The sequence below is a fragment of the Oratosquilla oratoria genome, chromosome 40 (genome assembly GCF_046742065.1).
Source record: "Oratosquilla oratoria isolate Oo_2021 chromosome 40, ASM4674206v1, whole genome shotgun sequence".
In the NCBI taxonomy this organism is placed as follows: Eukaryota; Metazoa; Arthropoda; class Malacostraca; order Stomatopoda; family Squillidae; genus Oratosquilla; species Oratosquilla oratoria.
The window spans coordinates 10,058,945-10,073,075 of record NC_134816.1 but is presented as its reverse complement, the minus strand read 5'-3'; the positions used below and the strand labels follow the sequence as shown (position 1 = coordinate 10,073,075).

Sequence of the window (14,131 nt, the reverse complement as noted above, 5' to 3'; positions counted from 1 at the left end):
ACTGGTCTATAGTTTCTTGGGTCTTCCTTATCTCCCCCTTTACATATTGGAACAATATTGACATTTTTCCAATCAAAGGATTACAAAGGTGGAGCTTGCCGACAGGAGAATTTTTGGTCCATATCTAGGTCGGTTGCACGAAAAAAATCATAATAATGATAAACAAATAAATGAATAAATAAAAACAATAAATGTAAATAATATATAAAATAAATAATGTAAATAATAAAATAAATAATTGCATAGGTACAGTTAGATAATAAACAGGTAAATAGTAATAATAAATTGACATAACTAATAATAAATGAGAATAAAAAAATAATAATAAACAAACGGACAAACGATAACAAAACAAATAATATAAAATAAATGAGTCATTACAGCATCTTGCTTAGGTGTTTATCTAAAGGATTCTTAAAGCTTCGAACTGAATTACATTGCACTGCCTCTGTAGGAAGTTTATTCCATTCATTAACTACACGGTTGGCAAAGTTGTTTCTACCCACTTCCAAATTAAATCTATTTTCAGACAGTTTGAGACCATTGTTTCTTGTCAGATTCTCATTCAGTGTGAAAATGTTGTCATTTTTGATGTTGTCAATTCCCTTTAAAATCTTAAAGACCTGTATCAAGTCACCTCTGAGTCTACGCCTTTTTAGGGAAAACAGATTCATATGTTTTAGTCAATCTTTGTATGGTTTATTTTTTATATTTGGAATCAGTTTTGTAGCTCGCCATTATACTTTTTCCAATCTGTCAATGTCTTTAATGAGATTCGGTGACCATACGGAAACAGCATACTGTATTCCAAATGTGGACGAACTAACAATTTATATAGCTTGTTAATGAGTGATGGAATTTTGAAATCAAAAGATCGCGCAATCAGTCCTAGAATCTTATTTGCTTTCTGAGAGGCTGAAATACACTGCTTGGATGATTTGAGATCATTACTGATAATTACGCTGAGATCTTTTTCACTATCCACTTTTGTTAACGAATTTCCAAATAACTTGTAATCGTACTTACTGTTATTTTTACCTATGTGCATTACCTTGCATTTACTTGTGTTAAATTTCATTAGCCATTTTTCAGACCATTGCTGTAATTTATCTAAATCTTCTTGAATATCTAATTGGTTTAGGTGATCATTTGCCATTCTGCACAGTTTTGTATCATCAGCAAATTTGGAAACAGTAGATTTTAGTCCATGGTCTATATCATTTATATATACTATGAATAGAAGTGGCATGAGAACGGAACCTTGAGGAACTCCACTTGTAACATTTTTCTATCTACTAGTTTTTCCATTTAAAACAACTCTGTTTTCAACCATTCAACCAATTACTAGTCCAACTTAATAGGCTACCACTTATTCTGTGTGAAGCTAATTTAGTAAGTAGTCTTTCATGGGGGACAGTATCAAAAGCTTTTGCAAAGTCTAGATATATTAAATATACATTGCTTCTTTTGTCATAATTCGAGATAACTGTGCTGTAGAATTCGAGTAAGTTAGTCACACAAGAACGTTTCCATCTGAATCCATGCTGGCTATCATTTATCAAACAGTTACTTTCTAAATGATGTTCGATAGCATCTCTGATGATAGTTTCCATAATTTTTCCTACGATTGAAGTCAAACTTATAGGCCTGTAGTTATCTGGATTCTTTTTGTCACCTTTTTTGAATATGGAAGTAATGTTAGCTAGCTTCCATTCTCTTGGGACATCTCCGGATATGATGGATTTCTTGAAAATAATTTCTAATGGAACAACAATCTCATTTTTCATTTCCTTTAAGATTCTTGGATGCCAACCATCAGGCCCTGGTGTTTTATTAACTTTGAGTTTTTCTATACACCTTTTAATTTTTTCTTTTGTTATATTTACCGAAGTAAGTTTACCCTAGACTTTTCACAGGTTTCAGCTTGGAGTTCACTTTGAGGTGCTTTGTTTATGAATACTGAGCTAAAATAATTGTTTAAAATATCACACTTTCCTTGATTTGAATATTCAAGTTCACCGTCAGCAGATAATAGTGGACCAATGTGATTCCCAACAACCTTTTTATCTCTAATGTAACTATAGAATTATTTGGGATTTTCTTTGGATTTACCAGGGATATTCATTTTGTATTGTCGTTTTCATTTATTTAGTGTTTCTATTAAATCTCTCTGTATTAATACATAACTTTGATGTCATTAGATGCACCCGAGCACTTATATTTCTTATAAGCCTGTCTCTTTTTAGCAATACTTTTTTCAGTTTCTTTGTCAAGCCATTTTGGGCAAGCCTGATTTGGGGGACATCTGTCCTTAAAAGGAATGTAAGTATGAATCATCTTAGTGAGCGTATTTTGAAATATTTCCCACATCTGATCTACAGGTCTTTCGCTTAATTTTGCCTCCCAATCTTTGAGTGAGCAATGTATCATCTTATATATTTTGTCCATTAGTTCATCTATACATTCTTTTAGTATCCAATCTGCAATTCCATCCAGGGTGTGATTTTCTGACATTAAGGTTTATTATTTGGTCCCTTATTTCCTTCTATGTCACAATAATTTCCTTCAATGGGAGGGATCTTTCTCCCTTTCCTTCATCCCAATTATATTTTCATTTGTGAATACAGATTTGAAATGTTTGTTCATAATTTCAGCCATTTCTACATCTATATATTCTGCATTTCCTTGACGTAATTTCATTCTTTCCTGTTTATTTTCTAATTTATCATTTACATATCTGTAGAATAATTTAGGTTGATCCTTGCATTTGTCTATTACGTCTTTTTCATAGTTTGTTTTTTCTTCCCTGTATGTTTTCACATATTCATTTCTTAGTTTGATATATATTTGTCACTTGCCCAGCTTTTTTTTTTTTTTTTTTTTTTTTAACTTTTCCAAGCTTGTCTCTTCTATCCTTTGCCTCACTACATTTTTTGTTGTATCAGTATCTAATGTATAACTTTTCCTGTTTTTTGTAGGTACATATTTATCCACTCCTTCATTATAGATTTCTTTTAATATTGTCCATTTCTCTTCCATCTCTGTTTCTTTATTAAAGAAGTTTCCCAATTTGCTTGAAAGAATTTCCCTAGTTTCTCAAAATCAGTTTTGTTGTACATTAGTCTTACTTTTCTGTTTCTAATTTCTTCCCAAATTTCTTCTTTTAGTTCGAACTCAATTAGTATGTGGTCACTCTTCCCAATTGGTGCCTTGTACACCATTTTATCCACAATTCCTGACTCTAACATAAATATTAAATCTAGTCTCAACAGTTCATTATTTCTATATCTGGTATTTTCTTTTACCCTTTGAGTCATTGTGTATTCAATGGTCATGTCCAGTAGTATATTTCCCCAAAGATGCTCTACATCTTTCACTGTCATCTCTTCCCAATATATTTCTTTAGAGTTAAAATCACCCATAATTACTAAGTTTCCTCCTTTTTTTTTAGTATTTCATGTGGCTGGCCAGGAAATGGTACAACAATATCTTCAGCGTTCCAGGCCAACCACCTATTCTCCTGGTGACCAAGTGTGGCTTCACAACTTGTAGGAAACAAGGACTATCACCAAATATACAGAGTGCCTGGGAAAGACTGTTGGTCTTCTTTCATTGCGCACAATACTCAAATTTGAGGTTGTTACAGAGGTGTTCCTGTATCACCTCCACTAAGACATCCTAAAGGAGCTTCAGGTTATTTTCTTTCAATTCTTTTGCAATGATGATAAGCTCAATGTTGACCTGATACTTCAGCACTTTCAGGGTTCTTTCAGACATTACATGAGAATGCCCTGACCTCTTTTGAAGTGGGAGGTTGCAGCTTCCTGGGTCCCTGTTTATCTTTTGTCCACCTCTACAATTCGCAGTGTTACACCCATAATAGCAGCTATTTTTTGTTGTCTTTTCCAACATAGATCAGGGAACTTAAGAGCTACAATTTGCTTTTCAAAAAACTCTTTCATCAGACCCACTGTCACACAAGAGATGTGAAAGTAATGCAGTATCTCACACAAAATACACAGGGTACAGCAGAAACACACACATCCACTCAGAATGAAGGGACAGCTCACACTGAGGCAACCAAACATATCGAGTTACCTAGGGGCACTTTTCTGAGCCGTTTTTAGAGTGGCTTGTTTTGCACCAAAAGTGATATCACAGCACGTTTTGCATCATTACTTTGGATGCTGAAAATGTAGATATACATACACAAACTTAAAATTTTCTACCATTTTTATAGTGCTGGATCTCAAACTCAAGCAAAATTAGTATTAATCATAAACATAGAAAACCAGGATAAAAAATAAAAAAAACAAGGTATGATGCCTTACGTTTCCAGCAGACATATAAAAAGTTTTGGCTGCAGAATTGATGACCTGGTCAATGGCTTGCATAGAAAAGTTGAAGGTCATAAACTCGCACACAGGTCTAAGTCCTCCAAAAGCTGCCCCAACTGCTATTCCTGCAAAGCCCATCTCTGTAATTGGGGTGTCTATGACACGCTTGTCACCATACTTCTTCCACAGCCCTCGAGAAACTTTATATGCTCCATCATACTGGGCTACTTCTTCTCCCATGAGCAGCACCTGCATAGAAAAAATATATATATAAAATAAATGCCTTAATAAATAAATATGCCAATTAACAAATATGTTGATCACTTCAACATCAAAAAATGTAGTATAATGGAGTTTGGAAAAAGTAAAAATAGAATATCAGGGCAATATAAAATTGGTACAAAGGCAGTAAAAAAAAAGTTAGCTTGGAAATGGACCCAAGAGTAAATTTATTAACAAAGACATGTCACCAGACATGCATATTAACAAAATAGCCCTAAAAATACTTCAATCTACTAAGATCAAGAGAAGTGGCCTTTGACTACTTAGATGAGGTAATGGTAAAGAAAATATCAGTCACACTTATAAGACCAAGATTGGAGTATGCTGTGACACTATGGACACCCAGCACAAAAAAGAACAAAAAAGAAATTAGAAATAATTCAAAGAGCAACGACAAAGGTGGCACCAACACTTTCTAAATTAACATACAAAGATTGTCCAATCTGGAACTACCAACCCAGGAACAAAGAGGAGACAGAGGAGATCTACTGGCCATATACAGAGTTATGAAAGGGATGGAAGTCCTTGACAGAGAAGATTTATTTAAGTGGGATAAAAGAAAAATAAGAGGACATGAAAAGAAACTTAAAAAGAAAAGTTATAGAAGAGATCTGAAAAAGAATAGTTTCTCACACAGAGTGGTAGATGTCTGGAACAAAATGGATGAGGCAACAGTGTGTGCAGAAACTATATAAGAATTTAAGAACAAACTAGATGCTGAAAGATACAAAGATGGGTCACTACGAGCATAACTTCCTTCCTGTATAATACAACTAGGTAAACATGCAGTACTCAAATACCAATCAAATAGAAGAAAATAATTATAAACCATAGACCAGTATAAATTATATAATCTTACAATCATTATAGTGTCATAAAATTGCACACGCCAATTAAGACACATTGAAAAGTAAAATTAGTACTATACAAGATATGCAACCCACCACACAAAGCAACTCATATATAACACATTAACCCTGACCGATGGGCAGATTGTGCCTTCTTAGATTTATAGAAGTCATTTGACAAAGTACCACACAAACGCCTACTAAAAAAAATTGAAATATGTGGAATACAAGGAAAGTTATTGGAATGGCAGAAATATTTCTTGAACAGGAGAAAAATGAGTGTTACTCGGAGACAAGAACTCAAATTGGGAAGAAATGATAAGTGGAGTCCCACAAGGCTCTGTACTGGCTCCAATTATGTTTGCCATATACATAAATGACATGGATGGTGTGGAACATTATATGAACTTTTTTGCAGATAATGCAAAACTACTTAAGAGAGTAAGTACAGAAGAAGATTGCAAATCATTACAAGACCTGGATAAAATCTGGAAATGGAGTCAGAAGAGTGAAGTGAATTTCAACATCAAGAAATGTAGTATATTGGAACTTGGAAAAAGCAAAAACAGAATATCAGGACAATACAAAATTGATACAAAGGAAATTAAAAAAGTCAACTTGGAAAGGGACATAGGAGTAACTATTACAAATGACATGACACCAGACAAACATATCAACAAATTGGTCAGAGAAACTCAATTTATTAAGATCAATGAAAGTGGCTTTTGACTACATGGATGAGTGTTAAAAATAATATTAGTTACATTGATAAGACCAAAATTGGAGTATGAAGCAACACTATGGACACCTAGTACTAAAAAGAACAAAGAAATTAGAAAGAAATCAAAGAGCAATGACAAAGATGGAACCAACACTCCAATTTGACATATGAACAAAGACTCGATAAACTTGAACTACCTACCCTGGAACAAAGAAGAAAAAGAGAACTGCTAACCATATACAGAGTTACGAAAGGGTTGGAAGTCCTTGAAAGAGATGACTTATTAAAGTGGAATAAAAGAAAAACCAGAGGACACAAGAAGAAACTTAAAAAGGATAGTTACAGAAGAGATCTGAAAAAGAGAATCCCAAAGAATTCTATAGTTACATTAGAGATAAAAAGGTTGTTGGGAATCACATTGGTCCACTATTATCTGCTGACAGTCAACTTGAATATTCAAATGAAGGAATGTGCAATATTTGAAACAACTATTTTAGCTCAGTATTCATAAACAAAGCACCTCAAAGTGAACTCCAATCTGAAACCTGTGAATTCCACCTATGTGAATTGGCACCACATTTACCTTTTTCCAATCAAATGGTACAATGCCTTTTTCAATGAACATGTAACAAGACTGAATCTTGTCTGCTAGTTGTTCCCTACATTCTTTAAGTATTCAGTTTGAGATTCCGTCTGGTCCTGAAGCACGTGTCACATCCAGTGATTCCTGGAGTGACCACATCCCTCAATTCTACATTCCTATCTTCAAAACCTGGTTTTTTGCTCCCCTCACTTTCCTCCAAAAAAGTGTTCTCCTTTGTAAAGACCAATTGGAAACTTTCATTATTTCTGCCTGAGCTGAGGCCTCTTCAAAGACCTCACCACCTATTATTAACTTGGAGATTACTTTCCTGTTTCTCAATTTACCATTTATAAACCTGTAAAGCAGTTTCAGTTCATCTTGGCAATTATTTACAACATCTCTTTCAAAATTACTTTCTTACTTCCTGCAAATTCTTGTAGTCATTTCTAGTTTGTAAGCTTCTTTTGTTTTAATGCTTCTCTTCCTCAATTTTCCCCCAGCCACATCTCTGTCCTTTAATGCAATCTCACACTTTTTGTTAAACCAGTTCTGTTTCTGCTTTTTCTTTCCACTAATCTTTGTCACATGTTTGTTCACTCCCTAGGTGTAAATATCAAGAAATATTTTCAATTTCCTCCTTTCCATGAAGGGGGTTGAGGTTGATGAGTTTTGAAAATAGGCAATCAGTTATTCATCTTACAAGAACACCAGAAGCAAGTACCCATCATTGGTCTCTCTAAAGATAAAGTAAAATGCTTGTCATTACCCTCTGACACCTAATGATAGTTATTTTTCATAATCCCTTAACCCCTTCCATACGGTGCCGCACACGTAGGCGTCATGGACTTAGATCTCGGTGGCAGCAGCCAATGCCAGCCGTACGACGTGTCGTAATAATACTCGCATCATAAAATATAGTCACCGCTTATATCGATCGTTCTCTCTTCACCCGTGAATTTTGATAACCATAGAAAATGCGATTACAAAAGAATTAGAAAGAATGTCATTATGGAGGGGCGACTACAATAAATATAATCAAGACGCCGATATGGCAGCCTCGCGAATACACTCGCTCCCCATGACGCCTACGTGTGCGGCACCGTATGGAAGGGGTTAATACTAGTTTTATATATCTATTTATTTTTACTGCATTATATCCAATTTAGAGAACTTGTTTTCGGCAAAGACAACAGCTAGCAAATACCTCTGAAGTTTATATATCCAAATAGTGACAAGTGATTGTGTTGTTTTCATAATTGTATATGTATAGTGCTATACAGTTACAGGTATGTGTAATAAAACCACTTAGAAAATAAAATGAAAGGTGACCAAATGTTTTTGTCTATTTAAGACATTTTCAAAGGTACAGAGTAAGGAAACAATGACAATATATATACAAATGTCGAACATCATTTAGAAAGTAACTGTTTGATAAATGATAGCCAGCATGGATTCAGATGTAAACATTCTTGTGTGACTAACTTAGTCAATTTCTACAACACAGTCATCTTGAGTTATGACAAAAGAAATAATATAGATTTAATATATCTAGACTTTGCAAAAGCTTTTGATACTGTACCCCACAAAAGACTACTAACTTAGCTTCACACGGAATAAGTGGTAGCCTATTAAGTTGGACTAGTAATTGGTTGAATGATTGAAAACAGAGTTCTTTTAAATGGAAAGAATTCTAGATGTAAAAATGTTATGAGTGGAGTTCCTCAGGGTTCCATTCTTGGGCCACTTCTATTCTTTGTATAAATGATACAAACCATGGACTAAAATCTATTGCCTCCAATTTGCTGATGATACAAAACTGTGCAGAATGCAAATAATCACTTAACCAAATTAGATATTCAAGAAGATTTAAATAAATTACAGAAATGGTCTGAAAAGTGGCTAATGAAATTTAACACAAGTAAATACAAGGTAATGCACATAGGTAAAAATAACAGTAAGTACAATTACAAGTTATTTGGAAATTCATTAATAAAAGTGGATAGTGAAAAGGATCTCTGCATAATTATCAGTAATGATCTCAAATCATCTAAGCACTGTATTTCAGCCTCTCAGAAAGCAAATAAGATTCTTGGACTGATTGCATGATCTTTTGAATTCAAAAGTCTATCTCTCATTAACAAGCTATATAAATCTTTAGTTTGTCCACATTTGGAATGTGTTGTTTCTGTATGGTCACCGAATCTCATTAAAAACATTGACAGATATTAAAAAGTACAACAGCAAGCCACAAAACGGATTCCAAATCTAAAAAATAAATCATATGAAAAATGACTAAAACATATGAATCTGTTTTTCCTAAAAAAGCGTAGACTCAGAGGTGACTCGATAAAGGTTTTTAAGATTCAAAAGGGAACTGACAACATCAAAATGACAAAATGTTCACAATGAATGAGAATCAGACAAGAAACAATAGTCTCAAGCTGTCAGGAAATAGATTTAATTTGGAAGTGTGTAGAAACAACTTCACCAACCATGCAGTTAATGAATGGAATAAACTTCCTGCAGAGGCAGTGCAATGTAGTTCAGTTTGAACCTTTAAGAATCATTTAGATAAACAACTAAGCAAGATGCTGTAATGACTGTCATTTATTTTATATTATTTATTTGTTTTGAAGAATGTCTGAAAAAGGGAGGTTCAGTGATGGTGGACTGGTTGGTGAGATTATTTAATGTTTGCTGGAGAGAGGGTAGAGTACCGGAGGACTGGAGTAGTGCCTGTATAGTTCCTCTTTACAAGGGAAAAGGGGACAAGTGTGAATGTAGTAGTTTCAGAGGGATTAGCCTGTTGAGTGTAGTAGGGAAGGCTTATGGGAGAATCTTAATTGAGAGGATTAGGAGAGGAACAGAAGGAGTAATTGGTGAGGAACAGTGTGGATTTAGGACGGGTAGAGGTTGTGTGGATCAGATCTTTGTGGTAAGACAGATATGTGAGAAAGCTATAGGAAAGGGGAAGGATGTTTTTTGGGCTTTTATGGATCTGGAAAAGGCTTATGATAGGGTAGACAGAAAGGCACTGTGGGAGGTTATGCAGATTTATGGGATAGGAGGAAAGCTTTTGGGAGCTGTCAAGAGTTTTTATGTGAGTAGTAGAGCATGTGTTAGGATTGGAAATGGAGAGAGTGAGTGGTTTGAAGTAAAGGTGGGACTTCGTCAAGGATGCGTTATGTCGCCCTGGCTGTTCAACTTATACATGGATGGAGTGGTGCGAGAGGTGAATGCTAGGGTAGTGAGTCAGGGATTGGAGATGGTTAAAGAAAATGGAGAAAAGTGGGAGGTGAGCCACCTGTTGTTTGCGGACGACACTGCGCTTGTGGCAGGGTCAGAGGAGGGATTGAGGAAGCTGGTGGCAGAGTTTGGGAGAGTATGTGATAGAAGAAAGCTAAAGATAAATGTAGGTAAAAGTAAGGTGATGAGATGTACAAGGGGTGAAAGTGGCAGTAGACTGGAAGTGAACATTAAGGGAGAGCGACTGGAGGAAGTGGATAGTTTTAGATACTTGGGTGCAAGTGTAGCAGGAAAAGGTGGAGTGAAGGTGGAGGTAGAATGTAGATTGAGAGAAGCGAGTAAATGCCTTGGTGGTTTAAAGAGTGTAATGAGAAATAGACATTTGGGAATGGATGCGAAGAGGAGACTGTATGAAGGAGTGATTGTGCCAACAGCACTGTATGGGGCAGAAACGTGGAACATAAGAGAAGAAGAGAGAAGGAGTTTGAATGTGTTTGAGATGAGGTGTCTGAGAAGTATGGTGGGGGTTACTAGGCTAGATAGAGTGAGAAATGAGGAGGTGAGGAGGAGAACAGGGGTGAAAAAGGTTTTGGGAGAGAGGGTTGATGAAAGAATATTAGGATGGTTTGGACACATGGAAAGAATGAGTGAAGAAAGACTAGTAAAAGAGGTATGGAAGGCAGATGTGGAGGGAGTGAACATGAGGGGACGTCCTAGGATGAGGTGGATGGATGGGGTGAAGGGGGCTTTGGGGAAGAGGGGAATGTCTGTTGAGGAAGGAAGGGAGAGGACGGAAGACAGAGGTGAGTGGAGAATGGTTGTATATGGATGATGTTGTGACTGCATGAGGAGAAATATGTGTGAGTAAATTTTGACGCAGCCCGAAGGGATTTCTCCCCGTCCTCTCCTTATATGCAAAGGGGGACGGAGAGGGGGGGTCGCCGATTAAATGAAGCAGCCTTGCTGTGGATGTACTGTGTCTTGCGACACTGCTTCTGACCCAGGGCGGTGGGCAGGGTGCAGGGATGACCCGTCATCCAGGAGGTGCTCAGATGAGAGGAAGGGTGGGAGGGGTGTGGAGTGTATTTAGGGATGAAATGGGTGGGAGTGTTTTTATGCCTTTCCCTTTTTGGCTACCTCCCTTGGAAGGGGGAAAAAGCCTTGGTATATGTATGTATGTATGTATGCAATCATTTGTCTGTTTCTTCTTAGCTTGATTCACATTTATTATTAGCTATATATCAATTTATTATTATTTACTATTTACCTGTTTGTTTATTATTTAACTATATGCATTTATCATTTATATCATTTAATGAAGTGGCCTTGCTGTGGATGTGCTGTGTCTTGCGACACTGCTTCTGACCCAGGGCAGTGGACAAGGTGCAGGGATGACCCGTCATCCAGGAGGTGCTAAGATGGGAGGGAGGGTGGAGGGGTGTGGAGTGTTTTCAGGGATGGAATGGGTGGGAATGATTTTATGCCTTTTCCTTTTTGGCTACCTCCCTAGTAAGGGGGTAAAAACCTTGATATATGTAAGTATGTATGTATTATTATATATTTTTTTTATCATTATTATAATTTTTTTTGCATCCAACTTAGTTATGGACCAAAAGATCTCCTGTTGGCATGCTCTGCCTTTGTAATCTCTTGTAATATATATATATATATATATATATATATTGTGATGGCCCACCATCCTCCATGTATTTAAAATGTCTGTATATGTATAATACTCTGTACTTGTTGGATAATTATGTATGTACTGTAAATTGCTTGTATACGTGTGGTCGTTTCTACTCCTTACTCGTCCGACAGACTTAAACTAGTCCTGTCCGGCTCATCCTTCTCCTTCCTCCCGTCCTCACCAACACTATATATATTAAATTCCGCCGGCTTCTAAGCGGACAATTTTCGTTGGCTATCGAGGCGTAACTTACCTCCCACATCGCTTTCGCTCTAATCCCATTGTGTACCCACGTAACTGTAATCTCATGACTTGGTTTCGGTTTAGGTTGAGGAATTGTCTATTGATTGATTTTGTTGTTGTAAAGTTATTACATTTGTTTTGACTTTTTGTTATAAATTAAATTAGTTAATTATGTTAACTTCCATTTGGATTTGCCTTAACCACATCAAGGCCACAAAGTACGAACCCCTCCTAGACATATTTCCTTATATCCTTGCGGAAGGCATAAAATAGAATGGGGGCCCATCCTGGATCCTCTTACCCGAACAAAAACTAAGAAGGTGTGAGATATACAAGCGAAACGTAATACATAAGTTAGCATTCCCACAACCATCGAAATTGTCCATCTGTCCGGTAAACTTGTAACTCAGTACCCCAGTAAAGTAATAATTGGTCCAAGAGTGATCAATCAGTTAATCGTAAATACGCCATTGCACATGACCACGTTAAACTCTTTCAGCTGTAAATTTCATAAGAGTACTGAAGTAGGATCCGTTTAGGATATGTGTGGGAATGATAATTCTATCCTACTTACGGCATGTAGTTTTGGTTAATGTATTCTGTCCTAAAGATTTATAATATTCGTGGGAGTCGAGTATTATAATTCTACTTGTATTTCTTGTCCGGTATACCACGTAAGCGAACCAAGCGCAGTACCTTGCTTAGTAGCAACTGTTAGCGAGTAAAAATTTCGCGATGTCAGAACTGAATATCGAAAACTTTGTTGAGAACCCCTCGGTGGAAGAACTGATAATTCAGAACCCAAATAAAGAATGTCTGAAAGAAATAGCAACAAGATGGGAATTAACTTATCCAGCGAACATTAGTAGAACTGAATTAATCCAACTAATATTGAGTCATGTAGATCAGTTAAAGAAAATGGAAGACAAAGGTAGAGAATTTGAACGTTTAGAACAAACAGTTGCAGCCAAATTAGACAGTAGTCCTACGAAGGAGACTCAATTAGACCATCTAGAATATCAGATACTTGAAAGGAAGATGAAGCATGAACTGCAAATTAAGGAACTCGAAGTGCAGCGTGAAAGAGAGCAAAGACAGCATGATAAAGAGCAAAGACAGCATGATAAAGAACAAAAACAGTTTCAAAGACAGCACGAACTCGAACTAAAAAGGCTCGAACTATCGACCCCAAGTCAACAAATGGTTTCAAATTCAAGTAAGTTAGATCTCTTGCAGTACACCAAACTTATTCCCTCCTTCTCAGACGAGAATCCAACCTTATTTCTTCGAGAATTTGAAGAAGTAAACATTTTGCAATTCCTCAAGCAGATTGGATATGGCTAATTAAACCAAAACTGTCTACAAAAAGTTTACAAGTATGTAACAATCTGGAAAATAACACTGACTACGAAACGGTCAAACAGGCAATTCTTTCCGCTTATGAAATTTCCACCGAAGGTTATCGACAAGCCTTTCGAAATTCTAACAAACTTAACCATCAGACATATCGCTTGTTTGCGAAAACGTCGTCATAACTCAAAAAACTGAATTTTTGAGTTATCTATACAGACATATTCATCTTCAAACACGGATTTTTTTGGTAACAGTGTCATATCTGTAGCTCAAAAATTGACCGCTAGGGAGTGCTAAATGTCCCAACGACATAACCTTACATGTTCCAACTTGTTCCAACAAATATTTTAGACTTAGTAAAGATTATGATTGTTTCAACTTCTATAAACTTTAGAGGCGTATTTGATGCTCCAAAAAATGTTCCACCTATGGTATTTGATGGCTTTTTATAATATTGAGAGCGTTTTGAAACTTTAAAATGCCTCTCCTGAAAAATTCGATATTTTGAGTTATGACGACGTTTTCGCAAACAAGCGATATATGGAATTCGCGTCAGACAAACTACGAGCATTAAGAAAGTGGATTAAATCAGCATCAGCCGATAATCTTGAGGAAGTAGTGAACTTGATCACGTTAGAGGAATTCGTGCGTAAAATTCCTCACTACTTGAAAATTCACATTGTTGACAGGGAGGAATTTGACCTTATGAAAGCAGCCAAATTGACTGATACCCTCTTATTGATTCACAAAAATGTCGGAAAGGACAGTAACCACCAACAATCTCATGTAAAACCAACTAGTGGTAGTAAAGATGGGAAAATTGATAACCCT

At 36.1% G+C, this 14,131-nt stretch overlaps 1 protein-coding gene across 1 annotated transcript in view; it reads right to left on the bottom strand.

Moving 5' to 3' along the window:
• The window catches only part of Pdhb (Pyruvate dehydrogenase E1 beta subunit), a 72,664-nt gene that overhangs the window by 32,241 nt on the left and 26,292 nt on the right, over positions 1-14,131 (bottom strand). Inside the window, exon 3 of the mRNA XM_076177132.1 lies at positions 4,332-4,586. Coding sequence (XP_076033247.1) covers positions 4,332-4,586 — 255 coding nt within the window. The remainder of the gene's footprint in view (positions 1-4,331; positions 4,587-14,131) is intronic.